Consider the following 14,172-nt stretch of genomic DNA (forward strand, 5'->3'; position numbering starts at 1 on the left):
AACATAAGCCCCCAAGCTATAACAGAAACAACAAGAGGGAAAGAAGTCCTCTGCCCCTTTAAGAAGGCAAGTCTTCCCTCACCGCTAGTGCTGGCAGACCTCCCAGCCCCGGACTGTCCCTGCAAGCTCCCCAAGCCTCCCTGGGGCTCCACAGACAAGACAGTCCCTTCAGGAGCCCTGCTGCCAGGAGCTCTTCAACATGTGGCTGCCAGGGAGAGACTCTCTCGCTAGCCCAAGCCTCAGGCATATAGCCTCCCTGGGCCCTGCCCTTTTAGTCAGCAGACTGCCGGGACTGCCTGCAGGTGCCTGCTACCTGGTCCAATTGCCCTGTGGTCATGGGGACCTGCAGCTGCTGAGCCCTGCCTGCCCTGCAGTGCTCCCCAGCTGGGCTGTTTCTACCTTAAAGGAACAGAGAGCCCCAGACTCTCTGCTACAGTGAGGAAGATGATTTTTCTGCCCGAGATAGAAGCAGCCTACTTGGATTCCAGATACTCCAATCCCATCTATCCATCCATCCATCCATCCATCCATCCTTCTAACTTTCTTGATATCTAGTCTCATCCTTCCATCCATGTATCTCCTCTTCTTTTCACCCATCCATATACTCAACCCTTTATCTAACTATCCAAATAACTTCCCCAATCCATCTATCCATTCATCCATCTTCTCTCTTGCTTGATAAGTATCCTTGAATCCATTCAGCTACACATCTCTCTCTTTCCTGATATTTACTCCCATCTCTTTACACGCACATCTCCCAGCCTCAATCCATCCATGTACGCGGGCCTTTATTTCTCTATTCTGATAGCTACCTCCATCCATCCATCCATCCATCCATCCTTCTTTCTTGATATCTATTTCTAGCCCTCCACCCACACGTCTCTCCTCTGCTCATCCATCCATATACACAATACTTTATCTAAAGCAGTAATTCCCCCCCTGCACACCCAACTGCTTGCCCGCCCATCCATCCATCCATCCATCCATCCATCCATCCATCCATCATGTATATCTCTACGTGGATGTCTCTCTCTCACTGGATATCTATCACTATGCAGGCAGCCTGTGCATTCTGTGGACTGGGTTTGATGATCCAGAAGAGCTCTTTCCCATTATGCCCTAATGTTTATCAGCACTTGATGAAGTGAACCCAAATTCACAAAAGCTTGTACTCTATACATCTTATTTAGTTAGTCTATAAAGATGCGTATCTACCCTGCTTTCTGACCGACTTCACGCTAACATGGATAAATTTCCTCTCCCAATGTCCCTAACAGCCATTTCACCATCTTGTTCATTGCAGGTATCAGATCCTCATTCTAGGAAGGTCTTTCCTTGTGTGGCTGTTCTACACCTGGTATGGCAAGCCACCCCAATCTCAGCTGCTGCACCATGAGGCTAAGGAGACCTATAAAATATCATAGAGGGCAAGGCCCTTGGAGGTCACAGCTAGTCCATCCATCCAACTAACCAACCAACCAACCAACCAACCACGCATCCATCCATGATCACAAAGGGGTCATAGCTAATCTATCTGCCTGTCCAACCATCCATCCATCCAACCATCCAGGCAGAATCAGCATCCTTGACAAGGTTTTGCCCAATATACACAACAACCCTCTTCTACAACCATCAGGCCCAATGAACAAGACACCTCAAACCTCCTTGGACTTGTTCCAGGCCAAGTAATGGGACTGACAGTCCCAACAATGTCCTCTTTCTGCAAGGACAGGAAGGAAGTGGTTCAAATCTGCCTCAGATCCCAGGCAGGGGGCCATGCCCCCACTGCAGAGAAAGGTGAAATGACACCAATCTACATTGATCTGAGCAGGGGGTCTGATTCCTCTCTGATCCCCAAAGTGGTGCTGGGCTGACCCTGATGAAGGAGCACGACCCTCTCACCAGGAACTGTTGGATTGGGGTCCTAACAGGCTAAACCCAGACCAGTCCCAATCCCCAACCGCCAGGCTAAAAATAGCTCCCCCCCCCAATCTGGGTCTCTCTCCTGATCCAGTTAATTTTTAGCCTTGTGATGCACCGGAAAACATTCAAGTCTCATCAGAAATGCAGAAGAAACCTTGAACCTCAGCCCTAGGAGGAGCTTTGGACTCTGTCTCCAAGATCTCTCTCTTCAACGATTCTCTTCCTCAACTTAAGCCATCCAAGACGGGATAAAACTTTAACCACTCTTCAGCTTCAGGGCATCCATCACACCAGTGGCTCCACAGAAGCCAGCATTTCTTGGGGATGAGCATGGAAATGGGTTTCAGCAAAAAAACAACCCTGTGAGGCAACACGAGCTCTTGGCAAAATTCGAACGGTGGTTTCACTTCGGGTGGAAGGTGCTGGTGTCTTTTGCAATCCCAGGGTAGAGCTGATTCCAAGCGGTGATTCGAGGAACCAGCAGCCAAGTGCCAGAAAAGCCCTTCTTAGGAAACCGGGGCCTCAAGGATTCCCCAACAGCTGATTTCTTCCACAAATTGCCCGACTGATGAGCTAATTGCCTTCTTCCAAGTCCGGTCACTGGAATTACGTTGGTTGGATGGCAGAGTTCTGGGCCTGGCTTCCATAACCCAGCGTTTGATCTTGGCGCAATGGCTATCGACCTGGAATTGGTACTGATGAGTCATTGACACAGACTCGCTCTGGCCAATTGTTTCCCAGCTCTCATCCATCTCAGAAAACACCAAAGCTCCCAGGCTTGGCATCATGAGTTTCCCAGAGCTTTTGAACCAGGTGGGAGGCATGGGACGTTTCCAAGTGCTCTACGTCATCTTCTTGAATGTCCCGGTGTTGATGCTGGCTTGTCACGCTGTACTGCAGAACTTCACTGGGGGGTCTACTGACCATCACTGCCAAATTCACAGCAATACCAGCAACATTTCTCTTGTTAACATGGCCCAAAACCTCAGCAGCCAGGACCTGTTGAGGATTTCCATCCCTGTGGATGAGAACCAGAGACTGGAGAAGTGTCGCCGCTTTGTTACCCCACAGTGGTGGCTCTTACAACCCAACGCCACCATGTCCAACACAACTGTGGTAGAAACAGAGCCCTGCATTGATGGGTGGGTCTACGACAAGAGTGTTTTCCCCAGCACCATCATCATGGAGGTACGTAAAACCAGTTGTCAGCGCAGAGTGGGGAATAGGGTCATGTTGGCCCATGGCAGTGGGAAACGGAGGGGGTGAGTTGAAAATAGGCATGTCGGAAGCATCTCTCTCTTTTATGGTGTCTCAAAGCAAGGTTTCTTTCTCCTCTAGGGGGGAATGGGTCTACATTTTCTCTTTCCATCTTCATACACTCTCCATCCATCCATCCACCTCTATCCCTCTTGCTACTCAGCTCTATATCTGTCTATCCATCCCGTCACCTCCATAATCCACCCACCACCCATTTCTCTCTCCATCACCATGTGCTTCTCCGTCCGTCCACCCACCCATCTTCATTGACAAAGCTCATTGCCTATCCAGCCGCACAAGCATCCCTGTAAGGAGTCATTTATTCACCCATCCCCGTGCATTCCCCTTTTTCTTTCCATACGCATATAAATGTCCTCTTGTCCTCCATAGCCACCCACCCACCTCCATCGCTGGTAGACTAAAAATATTATATCATCCCACATGAATGTTGAGCATACTATCTTATTCACCTTCCCTACCCCAAGCTTAGCCTTCAGTGATGACCCCATATTACCAGCACTCCTATTGCAAGGCACACAGGACAGGGTGCAAAACACACCTCCCTTCCAGCCAACCAGAGCAATCACGGCTGCTTCTGGCAGCATTTGGTGAGCTTCACCATAATACACCCCAGATGGAGCAGCCTGGCCAAGGAGAAGGGTGTTGAGATGAACGCACTGGATCAAGACAAGACTTCATGTGTCAGTTCTCAGCTCAGAGGAATCAGAACTCGTGGTAGAGGTGGTCTCTTTTATATCATAAAGAAGATATAAGATTATATAAAATTATTTTAGATGATAAAGGAGTTTGTCTCTACCATGAGTTCTCATTACTTTTGCCTCTAGACCAATACAGCTACAACCTGGATACCTGACAGCTCTCAGCTCGGGCATCCACCACTTGTCAGAGCTGGAAATTTTGGATACACGGACCACAGGCTTGACCTAGTGCGGCCCTTCTGCTATGGGTGGCTTCTGGGCAGATCGCAGCCAGGCATTTGGTCACACCAGCAGACCTGACCACTTTTCCTTTTGCTGCTGGCTTTGGTGAAGGACCCACTGTTCAGGGCCCTTTGCCTCTGCTGCAGCAGAGCCCGTAGATAACACCCCAAGGCCACCCAGGGCTTGTTAGAAATGCAAAATGAGCAAAGTTAAACAAGTAAACTGTCACTTAGCCCTTGGCTGTCCTCCTGCGGCTCTTCCCAGGCTTCAACTTCTGGGTGCATCTTATCTTTCAGAGGCTTTGAAGAGCCTGGGGGCTCGTGCAAACGAACAAGCAAGTGAACAGAGGAGCAGCCCTGCTCCGAGCCCCTCTTGGTGGCTGCTTAACCCTGGTAATCCCAGGTCCAGGCAGCCTGCTCCCTGCTGCTGCAGCCCCTGGAGGCTGCTTTCAGCATCTTTTATTCTCCCCCCTGGTAGTCCACGTGGCTGGCTCTTCCTCATTCACCACACCTGTGTCAGCTCCCTTGCTGGCAGGCTCAGGTCTGGGGTGGGCATGGGGAAGCGCTCCCAGGGCTTGGGGCTGTCCCCCACACCCACAGTGTAACAGGCCCAGCCCTGTTACACACCTCCCAATTCAGGGTCCCAATCCTCCTTTCCTCGAAGTCAATGAGTCCGCCTCCTCGCTCTTCCTCAAGAAAAAGTCGGTGTTGCAGTGCACTCTCCCTGGCTGATGTGCTATAGAAAAATTAAAAATTTGCAAGCTCAGCCTCCACTGCATTAACTTTGGGGTTTCTGACTTTATTTAACCATTGGGATGGTGCATGATTGGTCACCGTTGTAGATTTGCGCCCAGCCAGATAGTAACAGAAACTTCCTACCCCTCGCTTCACTGCCAGGCATGCTCTCTCAGCTGCAGCGCGTGCCCACTCCTGGGGCTGTCGGTCCTGGCTAATGGAGGCCACCAGATATTCCCCCGTCTCCTCTGGCTGCAACAGCACTGCCTCCGATGCCACGTAGAGGGATTGTATATAATATCAATGGTCTGGTGAAGTCTGGCGCGTACCCCACCGCCTGGGTGCAGAGGGCTTTTGTAACTCTTAGAAATGCCTGCTCCGTCTCAGGTGTCCAGGTGATCCTGCTTGGGGCCGCATCCTGCGTTAGCACCGACAACGGCGCGGGGATGTCTGAGAACCCGGGCGCCCGGCACCCACAGGAGGTGGCGAGCCCTAAAATGGACTGCATCGGGTTTTTTGTCTGTGGCCTCGGGTACTCCTGTAGGGCTTGAACCTTGTCCGTTAGTGGCTGGATTCGCCCTCCTCCTATGCAGGATCCCAAGTACTGGGTCTCTTTTTGACTTGGGGCGCATTTCCCTGGATTTGCCGCTAGCCCCGCAGACTGCAGCTCCTGGAGCACAGCGTTAAGGTGCTTTCGATGTTCCTCCCACGACCGTGACTCAATCACCACATCACGGACGTAAGCTGCTGCACAGTCCTGATGCAGGGCTAACGCCTTGTCCGTCGGCCTCTGAAACACTGCAGCAGCCCCACGCAGCCCAACGGGCACGCGCATGGATTCGTATAACCCCCAAGGGTGGCAAATGCAGTTTTTCCCAGGAGCGCTCTTCATTGGTATTTGCCAGTTCCCTTTGGATAGATCAAGGGTGGATATGAAACACTGCTGCCCCCCATTTTCTCTGGTAGGTCTTCCACGCAGGGCATAGGGAAGGCATCAAAGTGGACCACATGATTAACTTTCCGGAAATCAGTGCAGCGGCGCACGGTCTGGTCCTTTTTGGGGCCCATGATGATAGGACTGTGCTATTCACTCCACAATTACCTAATGACCCCATCGGCCACCGTCTGCTCCGCCTCTGCCCAAACCTCCTGTCATTTTTGTGGGATTCTTCTCCAGTCTTCTTGGACCGCCTGCCCTGGCAGCGTTCGTGTCCCGTGCTCATTTAAGACGGTCTTCCCTGGGCAAGTTGTGAACACCTTTGCGAAGGACCGCACACCCTGCATTAGCTGTTGCTGCTGGAGCATAGTTAAGTGCTGTCCCAGCTTTATGGCCTCTGACCTGCTGTATCTGTCCCAATTTTTCCCCCCTCTCCCCAGCTTTCTTAGCAAACCTGCCCTTAACAACCCACAGCGAAAACAAGGGGAACTTTCCCAGCGAGGGAACCAATTTGTAAGCTGTTATGGGTGGCTTCTGGGCAGGCGTGTTTGGTGATGCCAACAGAGCTGACCACTTTTACTTGTGCTGCTGGCTTGGGCTAAGGACCATGTGGCTGGCTCTTCCTCATTCACCACACCTGTGTCAGCTCCCTCCCTGGGGGGGTCCCAGGACCTGGGTCCTCAGCTTTTGGCGAGTCCGTCCGGGTCTGGGGTGGGCGTGGGGAAGTGCTCCCAGGGTGTGGGGCTGTTCAGACTCCCCCACCCCCGAAGGAACAGGGCCCGGCCCTGGTACACCATTCACCTGGACTCTTGGGTTCCTGCCATCGCAGAACTAGAGCCGAGTTCACGAGAGCTCAGGGCGGCACCGATCTGTCTACGATTCAAGTTAATATTTTCAAGCCCTGTGGCGCAAATGTTCATATGTTCACCCGCCTCAGTGACATTTCTCAGCCACGGTCCACATGCTTCTCACCTCTGGACTAGAACCATTTTTGTGCTATTTCTGGCACATTTTCCCTTAAACTTGCATTTATTTTTCACTTCAGCCAACCCAGCCGCGGTCAAACTTTAACAAAGAGAGCAGCTTATATAACCCGCTGGGGAATAAAGACGACCGAAAGGGTCCAACATTGGAATCAAACCTGTTGAAAACTGTCTTTGGATGCATTGAGAGTTAGCAGAAAAGGCGTCCAGGGCTCTTGCTGGGATAAAACACGTGCACAGGAGGGATTTTTGCGAGCCAGGAGAAGCCAAACCAGCTTCCACCAGGCTATAACATGTTTGATGATATATGTAGACCTTAGCGTCAACTCAGCAACTCTTCTCGGGACGCTCAAGAAGCCACTGGTGACTCTTTGCCGGTCCTGCGCCCTCTCAGAGCCGAGATCTCGGTCGTCCGATCTTTGCAGTCGGAGATCCAACGTGGGATAGGAATGAACAACCTCCACCGCTCTTATTTCCGATAACTCAATATTGATGGTCTACAAACTGTTGGTTTTCTTGGGGATCAGGTTGGTTCTCTGATCCCATCCCTATCCCACCATCATGGGTTTTTCTGATCTCTTGGATCACGTCGGAGGCATGGGCCGCTTCCAAGTCTTCTACATGGTTTTGCTGGGCATCCCTGTATTCTTCATGCCCAGCCATAACCTTCTCCAGAATTTTACTGCCGGCACCGCGGATCACCACTGCCAAGTTCACATCAGTGCCAATGACAGCCATTTTGTCAACCTCCCCCACAACCTCAGTGCCCGAGACCTCTTACAGGTCTCTGTCCCAATGGATGCGAACCAGAAGCCAGAGCAGTGCCGCCGCTTCGTGACCACCCAATGGCAGCTCCTGAATGCCAGCCTTACGGCTGCCAACACAACCAAGATAGAAACCGAGCCCTGTATGGATGGGTGGACCTATGACAGGAGTGTTTTTGCCAAAACCATTGTGATGGAGGTACGTGAGGCCAGGAAACGGTGTCATGCAGAAGCACGATGCCACGCTGTGAGAAACGGAGTGGAGGGATTGGACCTAGGCTTGTTGGAAGCACGGCCATTGCATGGATGATTCCAGCAATTCGGGAACTCACTTACTACAAAGGAGCTAAATTTTCTCTCTCCATCTTCACGCACGCGCATTGATCCATCCATATTTCAACTCCTGTGGTGTCCATCTTTCTGCTTATTCCTCCATCCCCATACGCTCCCCCTTACCAATCTATCGGTCTATCCGTCTGCACCTTGGCTTGTTTCTCTCCCTCTGTCCATTTGTGTCTCTGTCTCTCTCTTCCTGCACCCATTCCCTCTATCTGTCCATCCCCGCATGCACCTTCTACCATACCTACCTATCCATCTCTATTCACACTGACACATCTACCTATTAGGTTATGCACCCTCCATCCCTCCACACGTCCATCTGTACACTCACTACTCTATCCGCCTGTCCCAAATGCATGTCCCAGAAACAATGCAGCCTTTCTCCAACTATGAGTTTACTTATCCCTCCATCCATCCCTTGAACCCATCTAGATGGTTACCTATCCTGTCCCAAAAATATACAGTGCCCCCCTCACCTATTCATCCACCCGCACATCTTTCTATGCATCTGACCTTCTTCGTGGATTCTCTCCCCCCTGCAGTGGGACCTCGTATGTGACTTCTGGAAGCTAAAGCAGATGGCTCAGTCAATCTACATGGCAGGGGTCCTTGTCGGAGGCATTGTTTTTGGGGGACTCTCGGACAGGTGAGGCTGATGTGGTTATGATTCCCCGGTGGTTCCTGGGCTCTACTCCTCATTCGTCTTCATGTGCAGCCCCAAAAATAATTTAGGGGTGGAAATGTAGACGCTGATGGATATTGGGAGGCAGAGAGAGAATGCCCAGGGCATCTGTGAGGTTCCTAAATCTCCTACTCCCATAGGGACCTTGCCGCTAGCTTGCACTGGGAGGCGTCTACAGGGCAACAGGGCAAAATGCTATCACACGGGCATTTTCTCCCCGATTCAAAGTGGGCATCAGCCACTATGTTTTCTGATTCAAAATGGCCAATCCTGGCTATTCCTGCCCACCTGGGGATGGAGAAAGCCAAGATGGCTTTCCTCACATCAGTTTATTTCCACCCAGGTTTGGCCGCCGGTCGCTGCTGATTTGGTGTTACCTGCAGATGGCCTCCATGGGCACCGCGTCCGCCTTCTCCCCCAGCTTCTCCGCCTACTGCGTCTTCCGTTTTCTGACCGGCATGGCCTTCTCGGGCATCGTGTTGAACTGTGTGTCTCTGTGTGAGTATGACGGACTGCCAGCTTCTCTCCTCCCTGAGACAAGAGGAGTTGGTTACTGGGAGAGGAAGGGAAGGGAAGGGAAGGGAAGGGAAGGGAAGGGAAGGGGGTCCTTTTCTATGGCTCCCAACTCTCCTAGGTTAAGGCAACGTTCAGAGTTTTATCATGACATCCACTAATTTATCACAGCTGAGCCAATCCTTTATCATGATGACTCTTGTGATAATTCAAAGACGCTCTCCTTTTGTAACAGGAGCATTGGTGTTGGCTATAGCCAAGGCTGGGGATGGCGACTGAGCTGGGCCAATGCTCCTGCTGGAGGCTCCTGGCTAGAGGGTCTTGCCAATGCCACATTTGGGGTCTGGCATTGAATTTGGGGTCAGAAAAGAATGTTACCCCATGGTCAGATTGGTCTGGACTGGGGGGCTGGGGGAGGGTTGCCTTCTTCTGTAGTGGGGGCACAGCCTCTGCCCGTGATCTCTTGAGTGTATGTTAACAACTGTTTACAACAGCGGGACGTGGGCCAACATCGTTCCTTTGCTTTACTTCTGGCAGGTTCAGGTGTTATGAGCTGCGTTGTGTTAGGCTTGGCGGTAGTTTTACCAGGAGCTAGATCAGGGGCAGGCAATTATTTCGGGCAGAATGCCACATTTGGGGTCTGGCATTGAATTTGGGGTCAGAAAAGAATGTTACCCCATGGTCAGATTGGTCTGGACTGGGGGGCTGGGGGAGGGTTGCCTTCTTCTGTAGTGGGGGCACAGCCTCTGCCCGTGATCTCTTGAGTGTATGTTAACAACTGTTTACAACAGCGGGACGTGGGCCAACATCGTTCCTTTGCTTTACTTCTGGCAGGTTCAGGTGTTATGAGCTGCGTTGTGTTAGGCTTGGCGGTAGTTTTACCAGGAGCTAGATCAGGGGCAGGCAATTATTTCGGGCAGAGGGCCGCTTACTGAGTTTTGGCAAGCCATCGAGGGCCGCAATACAGGCAGCCAGGGACAGATTAATATTAATTTTCTAAATTTCTTAGGGGCCCTGCGGACCAGGCAAATGGCCTGGCGGGCTGCATCTGGCCCGCAGGCCGCATTTTGCCCACCGCTGAGCTAGATGATGGATTTGTAGGGGATGGTTTGGATAGGGATAATCCTGTCTCAGGCAGGGGGGTGGACTAGCTGTGACCTCTGAAGGTCCCTTCTAGCCCCACTTCTCTATGAGTCCATGGGGTCATCCACACCGTTTCCCCTTACTCAAAATGGCCACCATCTACCATTATTAGGGATGAAGCCAGCAAGACGGGTGCCATTTCCCCCACAGGGTATTGGCATGAAAAAGGGTGGGTTGCCCCTAATAAAGATGGTGGCTACCTCCTGCTCAGGCACTTGGGCACAGGGGAATAGGACTGTAATTAGACACCTAAGAACCAGTTAGAAGCCTAACAAGTGGAACAGAATCCAGCCCTGAGATCTCCAGCAAAAAAACCCCCAACCCTCATATGCAGAAAGATGGGCAGAGAATACCCCAAACAGGGCAACTTGTAAAGCACAGAGGTTTCCCTTGGAAACCACCCGGAGTGGAGCAAACTCCAAGATGATCCAGACTTTCATGCATCAACTAGAAGACAGAGGGAGAGCAGCCATCTTGTTCCCCGAAGGACCCTTTTATTAGCCTCTCTAAGAAGGGGAGAGCTGCTGGGTATTTGTAGCTCATGGGATTTCCACTCACCGATAAACTCACATCTGTATACTGTGGGGGAATGTATGGGATCCCACCGCTGACACCAAGCTCACTAGAAACCAGCAGTCCTCCTTCTCCAGATGTTGTCTCCATGGTCGCATGTCTCTCCCTAGGCCTGGAATGGACGCCCACCCACATGCGAGCCATTGTGGGCACCTTGAACGGTTACTGCTACACCCTCGGGCAGTTCTTCCTTGCTGGCATGGCTTATGCCCTGCCAGATTGGCGCTGGCTTCAACTCACGGTGTCCTTGCCCTATTTTATCTTCTTCCTCTACTCCTGGTAAGTGGGCACCATCCCCATCCCTTCTGACTGTTGCCTGTGCCTTTGTAACCCCAAGGCTACACTTCTTCAATGCCCTCTGCACAGGGTAGGCCTTGAAAGGCATCTGGAAGCTGCAGCTGGTGCAGAATGCGATAGCTCGCCTTCTGATAGGTGTAGGTCACCAGGGGCCCACAACTTGAGCCTTCCAGTGTCTGCACTGGCTCCCAGTAGCTTTGTGGATGCTACATGGGATGTTGGTGTTCATCATCTCTAAGGCTCTAAACAGACCTAGAGGGACTTTCACTCTTATGCCCCATCTCTACCCATAAGGTCAGCAGAAAGTAGTTGCCATCGGTATGTCAAGTCTTGGCAAAAATGGGTGGGAAGTTGTCCACAGCAGTCACTCCTCATCTGTGGAGCTCTCTCTCTCAGGTCCTACACACTTTAAGATCATATAGGGGAAGGCATTTAGCAAACCAAGCTCAGCTGAGATGGTTAGTGGGTTTCCATTGGATGTCCCTGCTCTGGTTCCCCCCTTTGAAAGTTTCTCTTCCCCTGCTGCTCATTTTCCTCTTGCCTTCTTTTATAAAGTTGCTCCATTCTCTTACTATGAGCCATCACAAACCTCTTTTGGGAAAGGTGGCACATAAATTGCACACGTGAATAAATGCAAATAAATCATCCCCCACTCCCTCCTCCCATCCTGACTTTCTAAATGGGTTGAGGAATGAAGGCCAAGATGACAGAGAACAAACAACATCACATCTTTCCACGTCCTCACATCCCAGCTTCTAGAGCAGTGCCTTCGCTCTGCTTGGATCCATTCACAATAGGAAATAAAGATGGATGGATATGTAGGTACCTGGATGGATGGATGGACGATGAGGTAGGTGAAGAACAGGACTTTTCATAGATTCCCCCAGGATGTTACCATGATTCTTTGCACTTTCCAATCCCAGCATTGATTTTGGTCACCACCCCAAATACAAATCATCATGCCAGAAACCAGCAAGGCTGATGCACATGTGCTCCACGGACGTGTCGATTTATGCTCTCCTAGGTGGTTCACGGAGTCTGCCCGCTGGCTGGTCATAACTGGCAAGTCCAACCGGGCCGTGAAGGAGCTCAAACGAGTGGCCAGGATAAACGGCAAGAAGGAAGAAGGAGATAAACTGAACATAGAGGTAAAGGGCCTAGATCTCAGAGATGCTGGGCTGCTGGATGGGTGCATGACATAAGCGTAGGGGATTGTGAGGATCTGGTTATGAATTAGTCACTTTTGGAAAGATGTAGTCTCTTTTGGGCTGGTGACTTCTTGCTCTCACCATGGGATTCCCATATATATGCTTTTCACCCACCCACCCTTTTGCCTACCCCTCAGTTACTCTTGGTCCAGTCATATAACCCCTTTTCCATCTCTCTGCTGCATCTCTGGACCTTGACTACTGTGAATGACCACAGAATTCCCTTCTCTCCTCAGATCTTGAAATCCAATATGCAGAAAGAAATGTCCTCCGTAAAAAACACCCACACCATCGCTGACTTGGCGCGGACACCTGTGGTTCGCCGGATCTCTCTCTGTCTCTGCTTTGTGTGGTGAGTTGGCTCAAGCGGTCCCGTGAGACGGGCACTAAAGGACAGAAAGCACATTTGCACTGCTTTAGCTTCCTTTTGGACACGGATGTGACCTTCCCCTGGAGATGGAGCAGACAGATGGATGTCTGCAGACGGTTATCCCAGGATAGCCGCGCACAGCAGGTATCTATTACAGCATGCTGCTACAAAGAGGCAAGGGAACGGGTGGTAGCCCGTCGTCTTGTGCTATCCTAGCATAACCCCAGACACGCGATTCCTGGACCGGTATAACTCACACTGGTAAAGTTTTAGGATGGATTTTTCCTAGGCTAATTCTACCACGTATGCTGCATGTCCACTTCTTTCCTAGCCTGGAGGAAAATCCTATTGCTCATGAAGTGACAAGGGCTGTAATTTGATGTCGCGCCTCACCCCGGGGCCTGTTAGTGATGCTGGAGCTTTCTAGACAGCACCGCTTTTCCCCTAGGAGAACTATCCCCTGAGCTAGTAGTCGCTGGACCCCACGCCTACCTCAGATCACAGAACAGAACCCAGTAGCCCTGACTCCTAGCCCTCCCCTTCTTCCACCCAGTAATTCCCACTCCCCTTCCAGAGCTGGGGCTTGAACCCAGGTGTCCTGGCTCTCACAACACCCTGCTATAACCAGCCCGCTGTCTGCCTTTCTTCCCCAGACCTGGGATAGACCCCAGGTGCCCTGGGTCCCTGCTTCTACCTCCCAGATCCCAAGTCCGCTCCCGGAGGGGGGCAGCCCAGGAAGTGAGCAGAGCAAGGGTGCTCAGTCCCCCTCAATTTTCCATCCTTAATTTCACCATGGATGACACAAAATGAGTCTATACCTACCTGTACGCCTGTGCACCTTCCACACCAGGTTCTCCACCAGCTTTGCCTACTACGGCCTGGCCATGGATCTCCAGAACTTCAACGTTGACATCTATGTGATCCAGCTCATCTTCGGGGCTGTGGACATCCCAGCCAAGCTTGTTTCTGTCCTCACCATCACTTTTATTGGGCGCCGGTTCACCCAGGCTGCTGCCCTCATCCTCGCCGGGCTCTCCATCCTGGCCAACATCTTCGTGCCACAAGGTAAGGAGGCAAGTGGCTTGGAGCGTCGGAGGTGGGTCCCGACAGGAATAACTGTGCTCTAGGGCACCAGGGCATCACAGGGTACTGTACCACCCGCTGCCAGCGGGGCCTTGGTAGTGGCTGGTGTGTGTCCACCCACCCCCCATTGATGCACTGGTGTGAAGCCTGTAGCTGCCCTAGGTAGGAATAGTAATCCCATCCTGCAGTGTTGAGTGGATGGACGAGTATGGGGATGGATGGATGGATGGATGGATATGGGGATCAATGGAGGGAGGGAGGGATGAATATGGGGATTGATGGACGGAAGGGGGGAATGGGAGGACACCGGTGGAAATATATTAGTTTACACCAGCTGGCAACTTCTGTGTTGGAAGACAGGAGAGATTTCATAGTTTCATAGTTTCTAGGGTCGGAAGGGACCTGGGCAGATCATCTAGTCCGAC

General features: G+C 51.6%; 1 protein-coding gene across 2 annotated transcripts in view; it reads left to right on the top strand.

Annotated features, from left to right (window-relative positions):
- Positions 1-1,299: 1,299 nt before the first annotated feature.
- LOC102378660 (solute carrier family 22 member 6-A-like) overlaps positions 1,300-14,172 on the top strand; it is an 18,206-nt gene continuing 5,333 nt past the window's right edge. The window contains exons 1-7 of one of the 2 annotated variants that reach the window (XM_025193553.1): positions 1,300-3,111; positions 8,421-8,524; positions 8,904-9,058; positions 10,900-11,068; positions 12,111-12,234; positions 12,531-12,646; positions 13,515-13,729. In XM_025193553.1, the coding sequence (XP_025049338.1) occupies positions 2,710-3,111; positions 8,421-8,524; positions 8,904-9,058; positions 10,900-11,068; positions 12,111-12,234; positions 12,531-12,646; positions 13,515-13,729 (1,285 nt within the window). In that variant the 5' untranslated portion in view covers positions 1,300-2,709. Of the gene's footprint in view, positions 3,112-6,788; positions 7,739-8,420; positions 8,525-8,903; positions 9,059-10,899; positions 11,069-12,110; positions 12,235-12,530; positions 12,647-13,514; positions 13,730-14,172 lie in introns of those variants that run through there. The other variant, XM_025193552.1, reaches the window with a different exon arrangement.

Source organism: Alligator sinensis, unplaced genomic scaffold (assembly GCF_000455745.1).
Source record: "Alligator sinensis unplaced genomic scaffold, ASM45574v1 scaffold1318_2, whole genome shotgun sequence".
NCBI classification, from domain to species: Eukaryota; Metazoa; Chordata; order Crocodylia; family Alligatoridae; genus Alligator; species Alligator sinensis.